A 20225-nucleotide genomic window follows, 5' to 3' on the forward strand; every position below is an offset into this window, starting at 1 on the left:
AGGCGGTATAGGTCAGATCCTTCACACGTAATTCCCATATCGAAATTGAGCTTCAACCAGATATGACTTATTCGAAGAACCGGTGAAGATTTTGGCTCGTGAAGTTAAGGAATTGCGAACAAAAGAGTACCATTGGTTAAAGTATTATGGCATCGACATGGTATGGAGGAGGCAACCTGGGAAACAGAGGAGTCAATGAGATCACAAGATCAAATCTATTTTAGATAACAAATTTCGAGGACGAAATTTTTAAAGGGGAGAGTTATAATCGCCTAATTTTCAATGGTGTCGGAAATGGTGATTTGAGATCACTAAATTCGACAAATAAGATTGAACAAGATAGTAATTTAATATTTATGAGTCAAGTAAGAATTTAGAAGAATTTGTGAAATGGTGAAATTAGTGAATTAAAAGAATTTATTAGGTCAAACGGGTCAAAAATGAGGTATCGAGACCTCAAAGTTGAAAATCGAGCTATAAATATTTTTATAAATATTTATGGAGTGTCATTGAGTTAGTATTAAAGTTTCGTTAGAAAATTTTAACGTTTGGATGGCTAATTAATTAAAAAGGATTAAATTGAAAATAGCACAAAATTTGTTAAATTGTGAGTAAATAGCTTAAGTATTTAAAAAGATGGATTTAAAGAGCAATTAGACCCAAAGGTTAATGGCTGGACGGTTTGGGTATGAAATAAGCAAGAAAACAATGTGAACAAGGGGCAAAATTGGAAATAGATAAAAGTTAATAGTTAAATAATGATGTAATTGAAAAATCTAGACATTTCTTCATATTTTCTCAGCCAAAACGCCATAGAAGGTCTGGAGAAAGCTGGTTTTTCATATTTTTACATCATGTGAGTCTAATTCTTGATTTTTCTTGATAATTTTTATGTTTTTATGACTTTTACAATTAGGTCCACTTGTAGAATTCATTAGTTTTTGATTTTATGGGTGAAATTGGAAGTTACCCTGGATGGATAAGGGAATTTTATGATGAATTATTATGAAATTTAAGTTCTAATTTCATATTAAGGTGGTTTTATTAAGTGATTTTGATAGGAAATGATATTTAGGACCTAATTGTGAAAAAGTTGTGAATTGAAGGTTGCTGTTGAAATTCAGAATATAAAAGGTTTTGAAATAGTTTATAATGATAAAATAAAGTGTTAATTGAGAAAAATTAGTTCAATTGATGGGTGAATTGAGTAGGGACTAAATTGTGAAAACTGTAAATTTTGGGGTAAAAGTGCAATTTCGAAATTTGAACAGCATAAATTGTGAAGTGAAATAGAAATCAAATAAATGCTAATGAGTAGAAATATTTTATATTATAGATCAAGAATCCAAAGAAGAACAAGGAAAAGAAAAGTTGCGAATAGTCCCTAAATTTCAATATCTTCTACAAATTAGCGGGTAAGTTCATATGGTTGAATTTAGATGTTTATTTGTGAATGATTGAAGTTTATAATGTGTTATTATATACTGAATTTGTTGTGGGATTGTGTAGATTTTGTTAATGAAAGAATAAATGTGGAAATGCAAATTAGGAAAACGCAGGATTGAGTACGTTAGTATCGTGACGTGTGATGAATTGATTGGATAAGACCATGGTTGTTCCATGGCAAAGTGTGAAATGTAGGTATGGTATCATCCATACTTGAGTTGTGAAATGTAGGTACGGTATTATCCATACCGAAATGTGAAATGTAGGTATGGTATTATCAAATCCATCTTGAGTTAAGAAATGTAGGTATGGCATTTCCCATACCGAGTTGAAAATGTAGGTATGGTATTTCAATGAGGAAAACCATACTGAGTTGTGAATCGTGGCATTGAGCAACGACGTACTCAATTTCGTAAGCCGTTTCCTAATTTGATTATAAGAAATAAAAGAGAAGTGATCCAAATGGAAGAGATTGAGTAGTTATTCTTCTTTGAGCTCAACTATGTGAATTATTATAACAATGGTTGTGAATCGCAGTAAACTTTAGTAAGTGTTTTGGTATTGTTTGGAAATATTATGTTTGGTAAGCATTACTTTTAACCTATGAACTTACTAAGCTTCAATAAGCTTACTTGTGTGTGTTTAATATTTTTATGTAGATTGACTTGAAGTGAAGTGGGTAGATCGGATCAACACAACAAAGCACACTATCCAGATCAATTCCGGTAGCTTTTGTTTTATGTTTGAAGATTTATATGGCATGTATAGAGTTTAAATGAAATGAAGTAAAGATGTTATAAACTAGTTAACAACATTTTGTACTAAAATAGTTTTTGGTTAGTAGCAGTAGTCTGAGTTTGAAAATTCACCATAAATCATAAAAATATAATTATAGGTTGAATAAAATATTAAATTAAATCTTATTGAATCTAGTTTCACATAGTAGAAACGGTGTAAGCAAAAGGCTTTCATATCAGGAGATATTTGAATTTTTGTGAGACAAGGTCAGAGTGATTTTGAACTCCCTTGTTCTGATGTGTAAAAATCATTAAAATTATAAAAATTAATTAGGAGTCATAATATATATGTATGGATTCCTTATTGAGTCTATTTTAATAGAAATAAACGTCTTGGTTATTTGAATTTTGTACATGGAGAAATTTGGTTCGTAGTGAACAGGGGTCAGAGCAGCCGAACCCTGAAACAGGGAGACTTCAACTAATAAACTGTACTAATTGGCCCAACCAAAATTCTAGAAAAAATTAGTAAGTAGATATATGAGCCTAGATTTGGGGAAAATTTACGGATTTAGATTTCGAGTTTTGTAACTCGAGATATGATTTTTTTTGCATCTGTAACGCAGTTGGACAGCTTGTCTGGAAAGTGTGATATAAATTGTTTGAATTTGTTTAAGTGCTCAAATAAGTTTAGTAATGCCTCGTGCTCGACTCCGGCGACGGTCTCGGATAAAGGGGGCGTTACAATATATATATATAAACTCGATTTATGAAGTAAGGAAATATGCTTGTTTTTAATTTTAGGTACTCAAATACCAAGTATGTGATGCCTTTATAGTTCGAATATTATATTTGTAAAATGCATGCAATATGGTTTTACTATATATATTATATGGTTTGAATATGTGATTAATAATGATATTGATATGATTAAATTTTAATACATGTTTGAATTGAATGATCGTACTGAGTTGTGTTTTGTTTGGTAATACCTCGTAACCCTACTCCGGCGACGAATACGGATTAAGAGTGTTACACAGAATGAGATAAGTGATGATACAGACATACCAACTATAATAATAACGTACCTACAATCCACTTCATTTCTATCCTTACATCTAGTAAATAATTTGCACAATTTTAATTTTTTTTTTTGAGAATAAACAATAACATGTTGATAATACTTATTAGAATTTTTTACATAAGAAAAAATAATTGCTTGTTCTCCGGTTTAAATACAAATGCTTTATAATAATTACATAAGTTAATTAATGACGCAGCTAGAGTAAAGGTGATAAAATCTAAAACCACTAATTTGGGTTAAAGTGTCTTTCAAAGTTAAAGAAATTGCTTAGAGAAGAGGAAAGGGATAAAATCAAATCCAACACCACCACATGCAAAAGTTCACTAATTCAAATGACTTTTCTTTAGTTCACACCCAATTAAAATAATACCTATTGATATATTTTAAATCACTTACAGTCATACTCTTCAAAGATTCTTACTTCATCTCCCCTATTTATAATCTTTTGCTGCTTATAACAATATTAATTCTACAAGGTTCAAAAGTTTTTATTTAAAAGGAAAAAAAAGAAAGCATGTCATCATATTAATTTACGTATTAAAAGTTTATATCATATTTTAAATTATAAAAATATATATAACCAAATTTATTCAGAATAAAAGTACTTTTCTCTGTTAAAATGATAAAAGGAAAAGGTCCTTTATTTATTTACGAATTACCCTTAAAAAAAGCTTTGCTTCCGAAGAATAAAAAAATCGAATTTTTTTTAGTCCACTGTGTCATATCTTAAAGAACCAGGCAAGTTCCGACACGTGTCCACACATTTTTAATTGAAATCCTTTGTCCTAAGATAAGATTCTCTTATCTGAGATTACCAAAATTAGAATTTGACCACTCATTCTAGCCAAGAATATACATAATTTTTAAAAGAAATAAATCTTAAATGAACAAATATTTTAATTTTTCAACAAATTAATAGCATCCATTTAACTTTAACAAATATTTTAATTTTTCAACAAATTAATAGCATCCATTTAACTTTAATATCATATCACTGTATGCTAAACATTATCTTGAATCGGCTTTGTCTATGTCTATTTTCTTTTCATTTATATATGCTAAAACAAGAATAATCTAATATGTTAGTGCTTTGTTGATAAGATTTACGAGGCCAAGCTTATCCCATTTAAGGTTTAAACACAATTTATATATTGATGGATAATGATAAGCTGGATAACTATTATTATTATATTATCACATTTACATCTTCTTGATATCAATAAGTGGAATCTAAAGTTTTAACTCATTTTTATATTAATGTATACTTATCGTAATAAATATATTTAAATTTAAAATTGAATATAAAAATAATTGATTAAATCTTAATCTTTTGGTATCTACATTATTAATAATATAAAAATATATAAATTTCAACAAAATCATACGTACTACAAAAATTATTTTTAAAATTAAATAATTGTAGCAATTACGATAAATAACGTAAACATTACATGTATATGCAAATATGTTAAAATATATGTAAAATAAATTATTAACGTATCAAATATCACACATGAAAAACAATATCAAAATGATATTAACATAATGATCACAAATGTAGAAAATATATGTAACATGTCAAAATCAACAAATTATTTTATTATAAATTATTAAAAATATGATCACAAAGGTACTTTCAAATTCTCTATCAATTGAAGTTGGGATAACTTTTAACGTAACAATTTATGTTTTAAATGGTCTTTGAAGTCTCATTTAGATAAACTAATTGGGATTATTGAATAAATCTAACTTAGAGGCCATTGTATTCCCCCTCCATCTTTGAAATTCTATCACGTGATCCATAACTGTCTATAACCCCTCAATACATGTTATCTTCAATTTCCCGAACACAAAAGCAAGCATCAACTATTTAAATATCCCTCAAAATTTCCAAAACTCTCCTCCAATTTAAAATACAATAAGAAATTACCCTTCCAACAACTATGAATTTGGACTTCTTCTTTAATTGAATCTTCTTATCTTCTAAATGGATTTCCATAATACTATTGAAAATTTTAACAAGAATATACGAATCGTTAACCTAGTGACTAAAAATGGCAGAATAATACTTTTATCCCTTTACTTTAAAAAAAAAAAAAAAAAAAAACCTCCAAACAGCTTATTCAATATGATTCGTTGAAAAAGAAAATGCCTACAAGAGATCAGACCCAAACTTAAGACAAAAACGTTTTTCATAACGAGAGAGTTCCCGACGAACAAGTAATTAATAGTTATTTAGAGCTAATCAATTAAAAAATTCCAAATTCTGGTTTTGGGAGAATAAAACTGATAGGAAATTATAATTTTAGATATAAAAATAACCAATGGATTTTTTCTTCAAAATTGTATTCCCAAAAATAGTTAAATAAATGTGAGAAGTGAAATATATGTTTAAAATAATATAACAAATCTCCAGGTAGTATTTCCTCTGGAATCTATATATTTTATTAAGTTTAACAAAATATATATATAGCTAAATATTTTAAGAAAGTTTTAAATTATTAGGGGATATGTGGCATTAGTATTAGTCGTGAAATTTGGAAATGGATACTAAATGAGGTATATTTTTATTGTTAAAAACATGCAGATTTTTCTATGTAAATTTAATTTAATGGAATTGAAATAAATAGGAAAAGAAATGGAAAAATCCGGAACAACAGGAACACGCGCAAACACGAAGACCCAAAAAAAGAAAACGAAGGACGTTATTTTCGACTAAAGGGGTGAAACCGTCATTCTATCCATCTCCAATGAACGATCCACCGTGATCCTCTAATCCTGAAACCATGATCTAAATCTCAAAATTCCTAAATCACCCTTCACCTCATTTCTTCCCCATTTTATACTCCTCCCTCCTTAATCTCACTTCATGTTCATGCAACCTCCCCTCCTTTCTTTCTAACAAAACCTTTCTCTCTTTTGTTTTTTTGTATTAACCTGTTCTTGGTTTTCTTTTACAATTATATTGATAAATAGATAAAAAAATTCTATCACCTTTTGTTGTTGTTGCTGTTTTTTCTTTGATTTTGGTTTGGCTCGCGGGAGTCATGACTCGGCGATGCTCGCATTGTAGCAACAACGGCCACAACTCCCGCACCTGTCCCACGCGCGGTGGCGGTGGCGTTGGCTGCGGAGGAGTGAAACTATTCGGCGTTCGTTTGACGGACGGGTCGATAATCAAGAAGAGTGCGAGTATGGGAAATTTGTCGTCAGCGCACTACCATAGCTCGTCATCAGCGGCCGCTTCGCCTAATCCAGACTCTCCTTCTTCGGATCACGTCCGTGACTCGAACCACGTGCCCGACGGGTACCTCTCTGATGAGCCCACCGCACACACCTCATCTAACCCTCGCGGAGAGAGAAAGAAAGGTGATTATTCTAAAACGCCGTGTTTTGAGCTTGTTACTGTTTATTTTAAGGCTGTTTATTTGGATTTCGATGAAGTTTATTTTGGTTGTTTAATTACTTAATCTCTTTGCTATCAGTAAGCGAGAACTTAAGAGTCTGTTAACCTTCAACGATTTTTTTTTCTTTTAAGATTTAATTTAAATTAAATGAAAGTTTATTATTTAATCTTCATATTAATACTCCACCAGTCTAAACTTTCTGTATTTATAATAATCTTTTAGGAATTGCTTTATTTGTATAACTTAACCTTCAACAAGCGTGGGTAGCCTTTCTTTTACTGGCAATTTATTTATTTCTCAAAATATATATGGTATATTAAATTGTTGAGTTTTAGTGAAAATTTTGGCCAAGAAAATTTTACTGCCCAAATTTCCATTTCTATTTGGGGTTTTAGAGAACTTTTTGGAGTTCAGTAGTATAAGGAAATGGTTTTCTTTTGTTTATTCTTTTTCAAACTTGTTCATAATATTTAACCTTACTTTTATATGGTATTAAAAAGTAGTATGCGCTATGCGGGAATACTTTTATTAGATAATGTTTGATTATTTAAATAACCCATGATTAGGGAATGAATAAACAGTCCGGAATGTATATTAAGGTAATAAAGTTGCAGAAAAGATATTAGGCCATAATTTAGTCAATTCCATTAATTTAGTGAAAATAAGTGCTTTTGTTTTCTCTGTTTTGAATAGGCTTGCATGGATTTTTTTACGAATTTTAATGTTCTTGTTAGGGTAGTTTGGCCTTCAGGGGACCACATGAATATGGGGAACTCAGATGATTGGCTGCTTTGTAATAATTGAATTTGTCTTTTACTTCACCATATGTCTGAACCAGGGTGAAAAGCTGATTCGTCAATTCTGCTTTTATGGTTCCAACTTGTGTTATTATGATCTCCACTCATGTCCTAAGTGGCTTATATGCATTGCATGTATGGGCAGCTGCATGTAACCTTAGTATTGGTACATGGTATGGAGCTAAAGTGACATTTTTGCCTTCAAGCATGCGCAGTTTTCAGCATCGTGTTTAATCAAACAGCTATTACTAAGTAACTCCTCGCAGGAGTGTTTAGAAAATGAGGACTGTCCCGTCACTGATTGCTGTAATTCTGAAGTTGATGTTACGATGGTTTGTAGTTGCTAAGTTTAGTTTCGCTTGTTAGTTAGGTTCCTGATAGAGTTGTCATCCCCGGGGAACAGAAAGTAGTTAATTAGGAGAGTATGGTAATGGCTTGGAAGACCGAGGCTTCATTTGTGTCTTACCTCATTATTTTGGGAAATTGGCTTATGCCTGTGAACATAGAGCATTGTATTCTGCTCAAATTTTGGGACCAAAATTTGGTCTAGTCACTACAATGTGTAGAAGCTTCAATTGTACATCAGTTCATGCAAATATGATCAGAATTGCATTGAGTTTCATGAAAATATTTGTTGGTAGTTGGATCCTTTGATAGAAACCTGTATTGCATCGCTAGGTAGGCAGCGGCAATTGATATGCTCTGCATTTTAAGGTGATTCCATCACATTTTCTTCTTTATGGCTGTTGAGGACATCCAAGTTCACTGGATATGCCTCCTGCAGTACAGGTATTTTGGCAACTAGTTTGATTCTGATTTTCATTTATGTATTATTGGCTTTCACAGCAAGGAATGAATTTCCAAGCACAGCTTAAAATACTGTATAGTTTCTGCTTGAACATCAATGGATAGTTGACCATTTGTACCTAATAACTTTCACCATTAATAGAAGACAGGGCAGAGAACGGTTTAGCACTTATAGTTTAACGAGTGGGATGTAAATATGACTTAAGCAAATTATAGGTTCTTAGCCATGATATTTAGTTGCTTTACAGGTGTTCCATGGACTGAAGAGGAACATCGGCTCTTTCTAATTGGCCTCCAGAAATTAGGGAAAGGGGACTGGCGGGGAATAGCTCGAAACTTTGTTGTATCAAGGACACCAACTCAGGTAGCAAGTCATGCCCAGAAGTATTTCATCCGTCAAAGTAATGTTACCCGAAGGAAGAGACGTTCAAGCCTTTTCGACATGGTTCCAAATGATATGGTTTGTTTTGTTTCTTTATATTGTTTTTGCATTTCCTAAAAGTAGTAACAGTGCCTGTCTTGCACATGCACATGCACATGCACATGGTTAATGTAAAGTTAGTTTTCTAAGTGCTAAGGAGAATATCTGGGTCCACTGCCATTACCGAAGGAATTCAACTGGCACATTCTGATCCCAAATGTGCATGGGAAAATAAAATCATCTTACACTATAGCAAAGGAGATCAACAGCATATGCAATCTAGCCAACAATATGGTTGCGGCTGGGTTTGGGTTGGGCTTTGAGTTGTTTGACTTTTGTTCGAACTTGAGTTTGGTACTGCACAGCTTCTGATTAACACTAGACACATTTGGTTTGCCTACAAATAGCAACCTATTTTGGTTGTAGGTCAGCTTTGTGTTCAGGTTGTTGAATTCAGATTAAATTCAGGTTGGCTGCATGTTGTGCCTTTGTGCTAGGCTAGCTTCTGTATTTCATAAACTAAGCTACAGAGTACAGACCCGGGTGTTTTCTCTCATCGATTCTGGTTTGTTTAACTTCTGTATGCTTTTGCAGGCTACAGAGACACCTGCAGTTCGGGAAGAACAAGTTTTGCCACCTTCTTCACATGTAGAAGCGGATAATTCAAATTCAACACCTTCATTAAATCTTTGTCTCAACTCTGAATTTGAACACAGAGAAACTGCAGCACAAGAAACAGTTAAAGGAACCGAAGAAACCATGATGGTATCAAGCGGATACACACCTATTGTCCACAGTTTCATCTCACCTTATGCACCTGTTGCTTACCCATTTTGGCCACCAAATCTAGCCCCTAATGATGAAGGGAAGGACATAGAGGGATCTCAACATCAAGTATTGAAGCCTGTTCCGATGTTTCCTAAGGAACCTGTGAATGTAGATGAACTAGTTGGAATGTCTCAGCTCTGTATAGGAGAGAGCGAGAAAGGGCATAAAGAGCCTTCAGCGCTATCCTTGAAACTGCTAGGAGAACCATCAAGACAATCTGCATTTCATGCAAATGCCCCGGTTGGTGCCACAGACTTGGGCAAGGGTAAAACTGGTGCTATCCAAGCTGTCTGAAAATGCAGCCAAGGAAAGGGCCATCTCTATCTTATCTATGCCATATTTTCTTTTCATTATTGTGTTTTTGGGTAGTAAGAAATTTCTGGGTCTATATAACATGGGTTAGATCATTTAAGGGAAATATTTATTCATTCTAACTGTAAACAGGCTATAGTTGTAATAATAATCAAATGGGTTATAGTATTAAAAAAAAAAAATCAAATGGATTATGGCAGTCATTGCTTTGGGTCTTGTATAGATATTCGGTTTTACTTTTAGACACTGCTCTTCTGGGCTTTTCTCCCTATGAAATTTTAGGGTATGTTTGTTTCCTAGTAAAATGTTTTCCGGAAAATGATTTTTGAAAAATGATTTACTTTTTTGGAAAATGATTTACTGAAAATATTTTCTGATGTTTGGATGAAACTGTGTAAAATATTTTCTCATTGTTTGTGATTTTCTGAAAATATTTTCCGTAAAATTGTTTTTATTACATATATTAATAAATTTATATACATATTAATAATTTTTATATTTTAAATTATTTTTACATATATTACAATGATTTATTTATAAATAAATAAATTAAATTAAATATATAATAATACTCAATTATTAAGCTACAATATTAACCTTCATAAATTGAAAACAATCAAAGTCAAATAAATTATTTGTAATTGTGTTAAAAATAAAAATAAGGATTGAATAATTATAAATTAGCTTCCAAACCACAATTAATACTAGAAATTAATAATATTATCCAAATGCATAATTAGTAGTACACCACATAATAACAACATTGTCCAAGTGCATAACTAAATATTACACTACATAAAATTATCAATATCTTTAACCTTGGGAAAATTTTTGAAGCCAAATTTTTTTATGCTTCTTATTTTTAACTAAAAAAGCTTTGGCCTCGGATTCATGACTCACTAGATAATCAAACACAGAACACAAGAAGTCATCATGAAATCCTTCTTCCTCCATCGACATCACTTGTTCGTAAAGCTGTGGTGTCTTATCCGCAGTAAATTGTTCCAAAGCATTAGCAATTTTGCCAAGTTGTTCACCCATAAATTTCACTTGTTCATCAACGACACTTTCTTGAACATTTTTTCTTTTACGTTTGGATGTGCCAGATGAAGATACATTTGTTCTTACCTCTTCATCCTCTTCGTTGTAGCAGTCTAGAGGCACTGAATCTTGGTTACCATCATCCAAATCTATGTCAGCAAATGTTTTGGCAAAACTCCCTGTTGCTATATCTTTACCAACAACCAAAGCCATTTCATCATAATGATCAATGATTTTATTCAAAAATGGTTCATACTTCTTGTGTGCCTGTTGGATATTATACACAATTAGAATAATAAGTATAAAACAATTGAAATATGATTGGACTTGAATTTTGAAATCTAAAAAGTAGAGATACTAAATTGTTAGAAATAAAAATACAAGGATTAATTTTCAAATTTATGAAAAGTACAGGGATTTTATGGCTATTTTAACCAGCTAAAAATCAGCATTGGAGAAAGTAAATGACAAAACCAAACCTAGCAAGCAAAAATCTAAAGCTCCCCCAACAACGTGGTAAACAAATCTGGCTTAGGCCTAACTGGATATCGTAGCATGATTGCACGAAATGAATTAACAAAAACATCTTTAAAAAAATATGATTTACTTTATCAGATATAACCAAAGCTTATATTTCTCCCTGCAGTGGATATTTATCATCCTATGCATACAAGCCAAAAAATACCAATACCAAGTAATAAACATTTCAAAAACATATAAATAAGAATATAACATTAAAGCAGTACAAGCTTTGTCCTACAAATTTTCATTTCATTGAACTGCATCCATCAAGAGGCATTTGTTAACTTGATACTATCCTACAAATAAATGGGAAGGATCTGCAAGCAACTTGTCACAAAATATGCCTAATCTGTCCCTTGATAAACTAAAATCTGCAGTACCATCTATAAATAAGAATTATACAACAACCTTCTCATCCATGTTTTGCCTGAATGATGTTATAAGAAAACATGCAGCAATGAATAAATCTTGGGATGAAATGGGCTCCAAAACACACATCGCAGCACTCAACATAAAGGTGAATGTCTTTGAAAGTTTTTTATGTTTCCTATTAACATGTTGTTAAGATATATATATATATATATATATATATATATAAACCAAAATTATATGGTATACCACTATATGTTATTGTTATGTTCATTTGTTTATACATGCAAAAGACAAGAGCATCTAATCTGTGAATCGTAGTGAAAGAAAGTTGAGAACATGTAGAAAGGTAAAATTAATTGTATATGCAACAAGACAACCATTGACATTGCTTCAGAGAAAAATACAATTGAATGCTAAAAACAGGGCAGTGAATCTTTCTATTTCTCTTTACAATCATCCTAAAAACCCAATGGATCAAAGATGCACAAACTTTTCTTTTGCTTACTGATCACCAAAATCTGCATTCCCTATGGACAGGATAATTTTTGTACAAAAAAAAAAGAATGAAATCGATAAACAAGAACCAACCTAAGGTACAACAACATGGGTTTTAACGAGATTACAAAGCATGGATCAAACACAAAGGAAAAATGAAATGTGTCATAAATTTATCTTGGAGGTTTAAAAACCTAACATTATGCTGCAAAATGATTTGTGATACATTACTGAACCAAAATAAAAAACGCAAACAACCCAAACCATTTCTTCTTCCAAGCAACAAGCACAAAGAAAATATGAAAAGAGAAAAAGGAAACACTTAAAACACAAAAACACAAAAATTATTAAGAGGAATCCATGAAGAAGTTGAAGACATTTACAACGATGGAGAGGCTGATACTGTAAAAAAAAAAAAACCCTTTCTCTACTGCTCACAAAGAAACATGTATTTCACGAAATTTTACCCAAACCCAGAAAAAAAAAAGAACAATATCGTACCTTAGAAAGAGAGATTTGCCTTTGCAGATTTGCCTTGCCTGAGAAAGAGAGAAAAAGAGGAATGTGATTTGCAAAAATAGAGAAAGAGAGAAAGAAATGAAGAACGGAAGGAAGGGAGAAGATTTTACCTGGATGAAGAGATGGAAAATGTCTTACGGAAAAATAATCTGTAAGACATTTTCTGTAAAACAGTATTAATTTTACCCATGTTTTGAAAAATATTTTCCAAATGTAAATTATTTTCAGGCTTCCAAACAGTATAAAATGAAGAAAGCATTTTCCGAAAAATCAAATACAAGCAAACAAACAGACCCTTAATGTTGTGTTTAACATTTTTAAACAACTGCAAACGTCATCACAAAAACAAGGAAGCTTAAAGAGGCGTTTGAGATGGGATTTAGTGAGAGGTAGAGCCAGTGGTCAATGCATGATTAAGTTGTGATGTGATTTGAATAAGTAGTTCTCACTTCACAATTTTCCATCTCATACGGACTCTGGAAACAGCATACTAAAAAGAATGAAAAAAAAAATTTGATCTGCCCTTGTTGGATATAAAATTTGTTTTCGGAGTTTTGAATTTTGTATAACTTGGTTCATAATTTTGGATTGGATGAATTTATATTTCTAATTTTAAATCAAACAACCATCTTTTTTTATTAAAGGTTGCTGAACCAACATCATTAATCAAACACATATTTTCCACTTGAGAATTTTGAATTCACTTACATGCTGTCATTTCTCGGCCCTCCATATATTTATAGACATACTAATTTATTTATTTAAAAGGATATTATATAATTCTAAAAATTTTATTACAAGTGTTTTTGCCTGTAAAAACCATATATTATATAATTCTAAAAATAAGATACAATAAATAATGAAACTAATAATAACAATCCATATGCAAATATTAAATGAACTCTAATTGTTTATCATAATATTGTCATTTTTCCTGAATTGGTATCAAGTTTACTTGTAATACCAACTCAATCATACACTTAAATAATGGTATAAATATACAAATAATGTGATTGAAATGATTTGTGCAATAAAATTAAAATGTGTAAAAATATCAACATAAAGATTTGATTGAAGTTGTAAAAATATATTTTATAAATGTTGATGGCATGAGTTCATATCTTAAAATTTTAAACTTTTATAATTTTTTAAACAAGAAAAAGCAAAAATACAATTGTAATAATATAATTTATTTAATAAGATTATGTTAATACTTTTTTACTAAATTAATATTGAATTAACTTGTGATATTAATTCAACCACGTATTTATATATTTGAGGCAACAATGTTGTGAATTGATGATAGTCGAAATGAATTAGGTATGCAAGAAGCGAACTTTTCCCATAAGGCTGCAAACCCTGGATGAAGGCAACGTTTCATCTCAAAAGTCACTCTATCATTTCACTCCTTACATACGTACATCATCAGGAAAAATTTGAAAGTAAAAAACTGCTATAGAGAAAAGATTGTGTGAAATAGGGACATCACGTCATCCTATATCTATTTTTAATTATTTAATTATATTTTAATAATTTTTTTCATGTAATTGATACATAATTTTGGTGTTTTTTTTAACCTGAACTCTGAACTAAATCTTAACTAAAAGGCTAAGTTCAATGTTCTTAATTCAAGATTCAAATTTAAGACGTATGATTTGAAGTTTAGATTTCTAAATTTAAATTAAAAAAATATTAAAATTATAAATCAATAATATGAAAAATAATTAAAAAAATTGAGACATAATAATATAACGCCCCTATTTTGTACCACCTTTTCTCAACTCGTTTACAGCAGCAGAGAATATATATTGCCACTTGTCAGCTATCTGGTTACTCAAATTTTAGAATATGCTTAATTCATATCTCTCTCTCTCTCTGAAAATTAATATTTTTTATACACATATCTCAATATTAGAAAGACCGATTTAGCACTGGGCAGCATCATGGTTGTCTTGTCAATACAAATCAAGCTTTACTTTTTGTTATTTATTATCCTTTATTATGATGTTGTTTTTCTGGGTTGATGTGGTATCTAACAAATATAAGTAATTGGGTGGCAGACTTCATCCATCATTGGATTCTCAACCTTTTATTTTCAGGTATGCTACGAGGATCATGTCTCATTCAGTTAATTTGGAATAATAAAATAAAAAAGAAGGCTAGCCAATAGTGGGGTGGGGTTCCTACTTACAGTAAATTTGAATAGACAGTCACACAGGGAGAGATAGAAAGAGATTCTGAGGAAGATGAGCGGAAGGAATTGATGCTGCGGCTTTGAAAGAAAGAAAAAAATTAGAATATGTATGAAAAGGTTAAGTTTGTGTCTGATTACATGCATCAATCCCCACAAAGTAGGTTTATTCCCCCTTTACCACATTTAATTAATTCCATTTAAAGAAGCAACAAAGGGGCTCTACTCAACTCACAACCAAACACCTAACTTCATCCACATCTATATCTTCCTTCCTTTTCTTTGAATCAATCACCTTTTTCTTTTTCAGCAACACCCTTTTCTTTCATACTTGGTTTTATATATATTTGGATTCCCCCCTTCTTGCTGGTAATAGAATAAATGACTTATCTTCTAGAAAAAGGAATCATTAGTAAAGGAAGACGTGGTTGTATTTGCATTCTTCATAAATCTTGGTAAAGGGTCTGTTCAAGCAAGTTATCAGTCATTCATGACGAAAGTAGTCCTGGTTATATAGCATTTACTATTAACAACAGGAAAATGCAGTTGTCATTATGATTAGGTTTCGAATACAAACCCAATATTACTTGAAGCCATAATACTCCTCACTTCTTGTATCAGGAAAAAAAAAAAAGTACGTTGATACAAACAAATGGTTTGAGTGGTTACAGTGGGTGTGCAAATAGGCAAACTGTACATACTCTTCATGTGAGTAGTTTGGTTTGGTGAGTTTTTGAGAGACTTATCTTTATAGGTTAATTAGGTAAGTTTCTATGTGACTGAGAGATAGAAGCCAATGATGATAAAAGACTGTATGCTCCACTGAAATAGATTCAATAAAGGAGTTTCTCTGATCAAAGTAGTTAATTTAACAAAATGTTTGGGACGAGATATATATAGCAAAATCAAACTTTAATGTGGCATTGTAACATAGCTTTAATATCAATGAATTCTACAATATATGAAATCTGAATAATAGTAGATTAGAAAGTGTTGGGCAACCATAAAACTTGAATTTGAATATTATAAAACTCGACTTCCTCATTCGCTACAGCAACCATAATATCAAATGTAATACAAATGATATATTCCATCGTCGGCTTTACGAGTGTTGAACAGAGTAGCTGTGAGCAGACAAGTGTTTAAGGATTATACTGTGAAAATAAAGTGCAGAAAGAATCTCTTCCCAAACACTTCTCTCATCTTCTTCTAACATGTTGCTGTATTTTGCAGGCACATACAGCCCTTGATTATGACCACTGCATATTAAAAATCGGTATCACTACGTCAAGTATTTTCTTTTTAAAGAAAAAGAAAAAGAAAAATCTATTTCTACTGACATATAATTTTGTAGATATATTATTTCCCTATTTTGGAAACTACAAATTATTCTCTTACTTGTCACTGTGGCCTCGTATTGTTATTCTCCACCCATCAAATCCACAAATAAAAATTCTCTTTTTCTTGTTAATAAATTAATATAACTCAATGATTGGTGTAACCCCCCTCTACCATCTATCTTTTCATTCTCTGTTTTCCCCGAATCAAAACCATATGTTCATCCAAAACTTCCTTACTTTTTTATAACTAATCTCATGCATATTTAAGCTATATCAATGGTGATTTGAGTTTTAATACAATCATGGCTACCTGTTTTTTTTTTTACACAAAACCTGACGTGACTCATTGGGAAAAAAAAGTAATTTAAATATAAATTATTGATTAACAATCTTTTTTATTTTAGTAAAAGGAAAAATTTGCGATTTAATATATAATGTAATATATGAACTTATATTTTATATAATTTTATATTTAAAATTTTGATTTTTCATAAATTATTAATACATTGTTGAGGGAACACCATTTTATGTACACTTCATCAAATATAAAAATAAATAGATATAAATTTGAATCGCAATTAAGGTTGAATGTATATCAAATTATGTATTGAATAAAAAAAGTAATGTATAAATTTAAGATTTAAAAGCATTAAATATTTTTATTTTGAAAAATACATATGATAGGATCCTATATAGCTTAAGATGTATGCAGTTTGTGGCGTTGGTGTGGCTGCGGGGCATATATGTCGCTTCTCTTACATGGTAGTAGTGGGGTATATATAATACCTTTTTAAGCTGATAGACAACCTCTTGCTCAACTAAATATATAATTTATGTTTTAAGACACAGTTTGCTCCATCAACTTGTAATCTTTCAAAACCTTACTTAAATCATTGATTTACACTTTTAAGCATTTTAACCCTTAATCTCCAAACTGTTTTAAACATTCTTGAATGCCTTTATTTGATTATAAATACATATGATTCATCTATAATAATTTTTTATACAAATCCTTAATCTCTCTTAACCCTTAAATCAAACGAAAATTGTATTTAAGCATATTTAAATACACATCCTCCTAATGTTACAATAACAACGATACCAACTGAATTAAAACTCAATCAACAATCTTAAATAAAATTTTGGAAAAACAAGATAACATAAAATATATGTACTTTTTTCCAATTGAGTTTTAGCTCGATTAGTATGGCCATTGTTGTCAATGCAGGAGGATGTGGGTTTGAGTGCACTAAAGCGTATTATTTTCCTATTTATGGGTTTGAGAGGGGCTATGGGTAGCTTTAAGCATTGTGTTAAAAAAAAAGAAGATATGATCAGAACTTATAATTCTTCAAAAAAAATATATGTAATTTTTCTTAATTTTCAAATAGAAATTACTATTTTAAAATTTAATATCTCCTCAAACCAATTTGATAAATACCTAAATTAAATTAAAGCGGAACATTTGTGCTTCCTCATAATACAAGATTAAGAAAGTTATTAATTATATAAAATTTAATTTCAGTGTTTGTTTTTGCATAATATAAAATATATCAATTCTTAACCTCTATAAAATTAACAGTCAATCCAATGAAACCAACAAATTATATAATAGTTATTTATACATGAGTCATGTATATATAATAATTACAAATAACTACATTTAAAATCCAATAATTTAATCCCTACCATAATATATAAAATCAATAACAATAAAATTTTGATAACGTTAACTTATAGTATTAAAGTATTCTTTTACAACCCATAGGAGCAAATCACTATACAAAATGTAGACATTATTAGAACATAGTGACTATGGGTAAATGCCCTTCGCCAATGGACCAATTATTAGAATTTAATATTAAAGTATTTTGTTATAATATAAAATAATTATTAATATAAATTTCAACTTAATTTTTTAAAAAAAGGAATAAAACTCCAATAAAAAATCTTTTCAAAATATGCCTCTTTTTCAAAAACAAGTTATGTAAGTAAATAAAAAGATAAAATAATATAATTTTTTGACCTTCCATTAGATTCATTTTGGTACTTGTACTTTTTTTGGGCTCATTTTGCCAATTGAATTTTGACAACTAGGTCTATTTTAGTCATTGAACTTGAAAAGTATAAAAGTTTAATGATGTGACATCTAACATTATGCCACATCATCACTTTAAAAATTAAAAAATAATTATATAAAATTTCAGGTGATGGCATGATACAATCTTAGAGTGTCACGTCCAATGTTTTAATAACCGAATCGATAGTTAAACCAATTAGACCGTCGTTTTCTTATTCGATCGATTCGACCACTAGACCAACAATAATTAAATAATTAATTAAAAAAATATTAAATTGGTTGAACCTATTCAACTGTCGATTTTTATCCTAATTTTTAACTTTGATCAATTTCAAGCAGTTTTTTTATTCAACCTTAAGGACCAAAATAGATGTAGGTACCGAAGTGGACCTGATTACCAAGTTAAAGAGCCAAAGATTATATTATTCATAAAAATTACAAAATAAAATTAGTTGATTGTTACTAAAAGAAACATAAATATTTAGGCTCGTGGGAGGTGAGAAAATGAAATTATGAAACCCTTACAAATAGTGTGAGAAGAAGAGGCGAGTTTTTGCAATAGGGAGAGGATCTAAGCTTCTTGTCCCACAAAAGAAAACAAGTCATACATAATTGAAGTGATGTATTTTCTTTCTTCTTCTTTTTTATAAAAGATAAATAAAATTAGTTTATTAATAAATATGTTGAATGAATATTTTTAGAGTCAGCTAAGTTGAGATTCCAATTAACAATGTGGCATTAATTGTGGAGTGGAAGCTGACATTTGAATATTTGTCAATTGAAATACTGAAATCAATAAGTTTTAGCAAAAGATTTCCCAACATAAAAATCTTAGGATAGAATCAAAGCATTGTGAGTAACATGAGATAGTTGTCCATCACTAATTCATCCAACATATCTCCTATTTATACAATATCTAAAACAAAAGGCTCGGATTAAGGTAATTAGTTCATTCATATTGAATAGTAAAGGAAATGTCACATCTACGGGACCATTTCTGTATCAGCAAATGAGTATAAAGTTTCAGTTCGTTGAAACATGAGTTCCAAAAAAAACAAATTAGACAACACTGTATTTAGGGATGTGTATTAGATTGAGTCGAGTCAAAAAAATTCAAGTTAGTCGAGTTGACGAATCATATTTTAGCAATCGAATTCATTTTAAATTTTTTTCGAATCGGGTGAAAAATTTTCAAGTTAAGTCGAGTTGAGTTAACGAATCATATTATTTATACTCAATGTTGCGTTTACATGGACAGATTATTTAACTAGTAGACGAAGCACAAGATTATTTAACTACATAAATAGTATAATTGTTTTACCTTTTAACTTAATGAGTAAATATTTATCAAAGCAACGAAATTTTGCCTTTTAACTTAATAGTTTTGAAATTTAACTTTAAAAAAGGTAAACATTTATCAAAATCACGTAGTTTTGCCTTTTCTTATTCGGATTTTCGGATAACTCGAATTGTGTAATTCATATTCAAGTTAAACCAAAAAATTTAATTTTTTATTCGAGTTGATCAGAATAACTTGATTAACTCAAATAATTCGAACTATTTAATTCAAAATTTAAATCTTTTATCGGGTTTTTCGAATCGAATGGGATTTTGCCCATCTCTAATTGTAATTGTAACGACCCGAATTTTACAGTTATCCAAAAAGTGTATTTTCGGGTCTCTGTTTCTGAAAAAACGGATTCGTAAATATTTATTAAAAATATTTACGAATTTAAGTGAGTGGTTAATTAAATTTTAATGAAGTGAATTAGCCTAAATTAAGAGTAATTAGATAAAAGGATTAAATTGAATAAAGTGTGAAAGTT

The 20225-nt window shown here is 30.2% G+C and overlaps 2 protein-coding genes across 2 annotated transcripts; one reads left to right on the plus strand and one right to left on the minus strand.

Annotated features, from left to right (window-relative positions):
• The first annotated feature begins 5902 nt into the window (after nucleotides 1-5902).
• Nucleotides 5903-10042, plus strand: LOC108450376 (transcription factor MYBS3). Its single transcript, XM_017747970.2, has 3 exons — nucleotides 5903-6636; nucleotides 8527-8738; nucleotides 9294-10042. The coding sequence occupies exons 1-3, from the start codon at nucleotides 6315-6317 to the stop codon at nucleotides 9819-9821; spliced, it is 1062 nt and encodes a 353-aa protein (XP_017603459.1). The 5' UTR covers nucleotides 5903-6314; the 3' UTR covers nucleotides 9822-10042.
• A 477-nt stretch (nucleotides 10043-10519) lies between these two features.
• On the minus strand, nucleotides 10520-12805 carry LOC108452769 (uncharacterized). The gene is made up of 2 exons (XM_017750562.2): nucleotides 12771-12805; nucleotides 10520-11147 (listed from the first exon to the last, which is right to left on the minus strand). Exon 2 carries the CDS (start codon nucleotides 11091-11093, stop codon nucleotides 10653-10655), a length of 441 nt encoding a protein of 146 aa, XP_017606051.1. The 5' UTR covers nucleotides 11094-11147; nucleotides 12771-12805; the 3' UTR covers nucleotides 10520-10652.
• Nucleotides 12806-20225: the final 7420 nt, after the last annotated feature.

This window comes from Gossypium arboreum, chromosome 5, assembly GCF_025698485.1.
Source record: "Gossypium arboreum isolate Shixiya-1 chromosome 5, ASM2569848v2, whole genome shotgun sequence".
NCBI lineage: Eukaryota > Viridiplantae > Streptophyta > Magnoliopsida > Malvales > Malvaceae > Gossypium > Gossypium arboreum.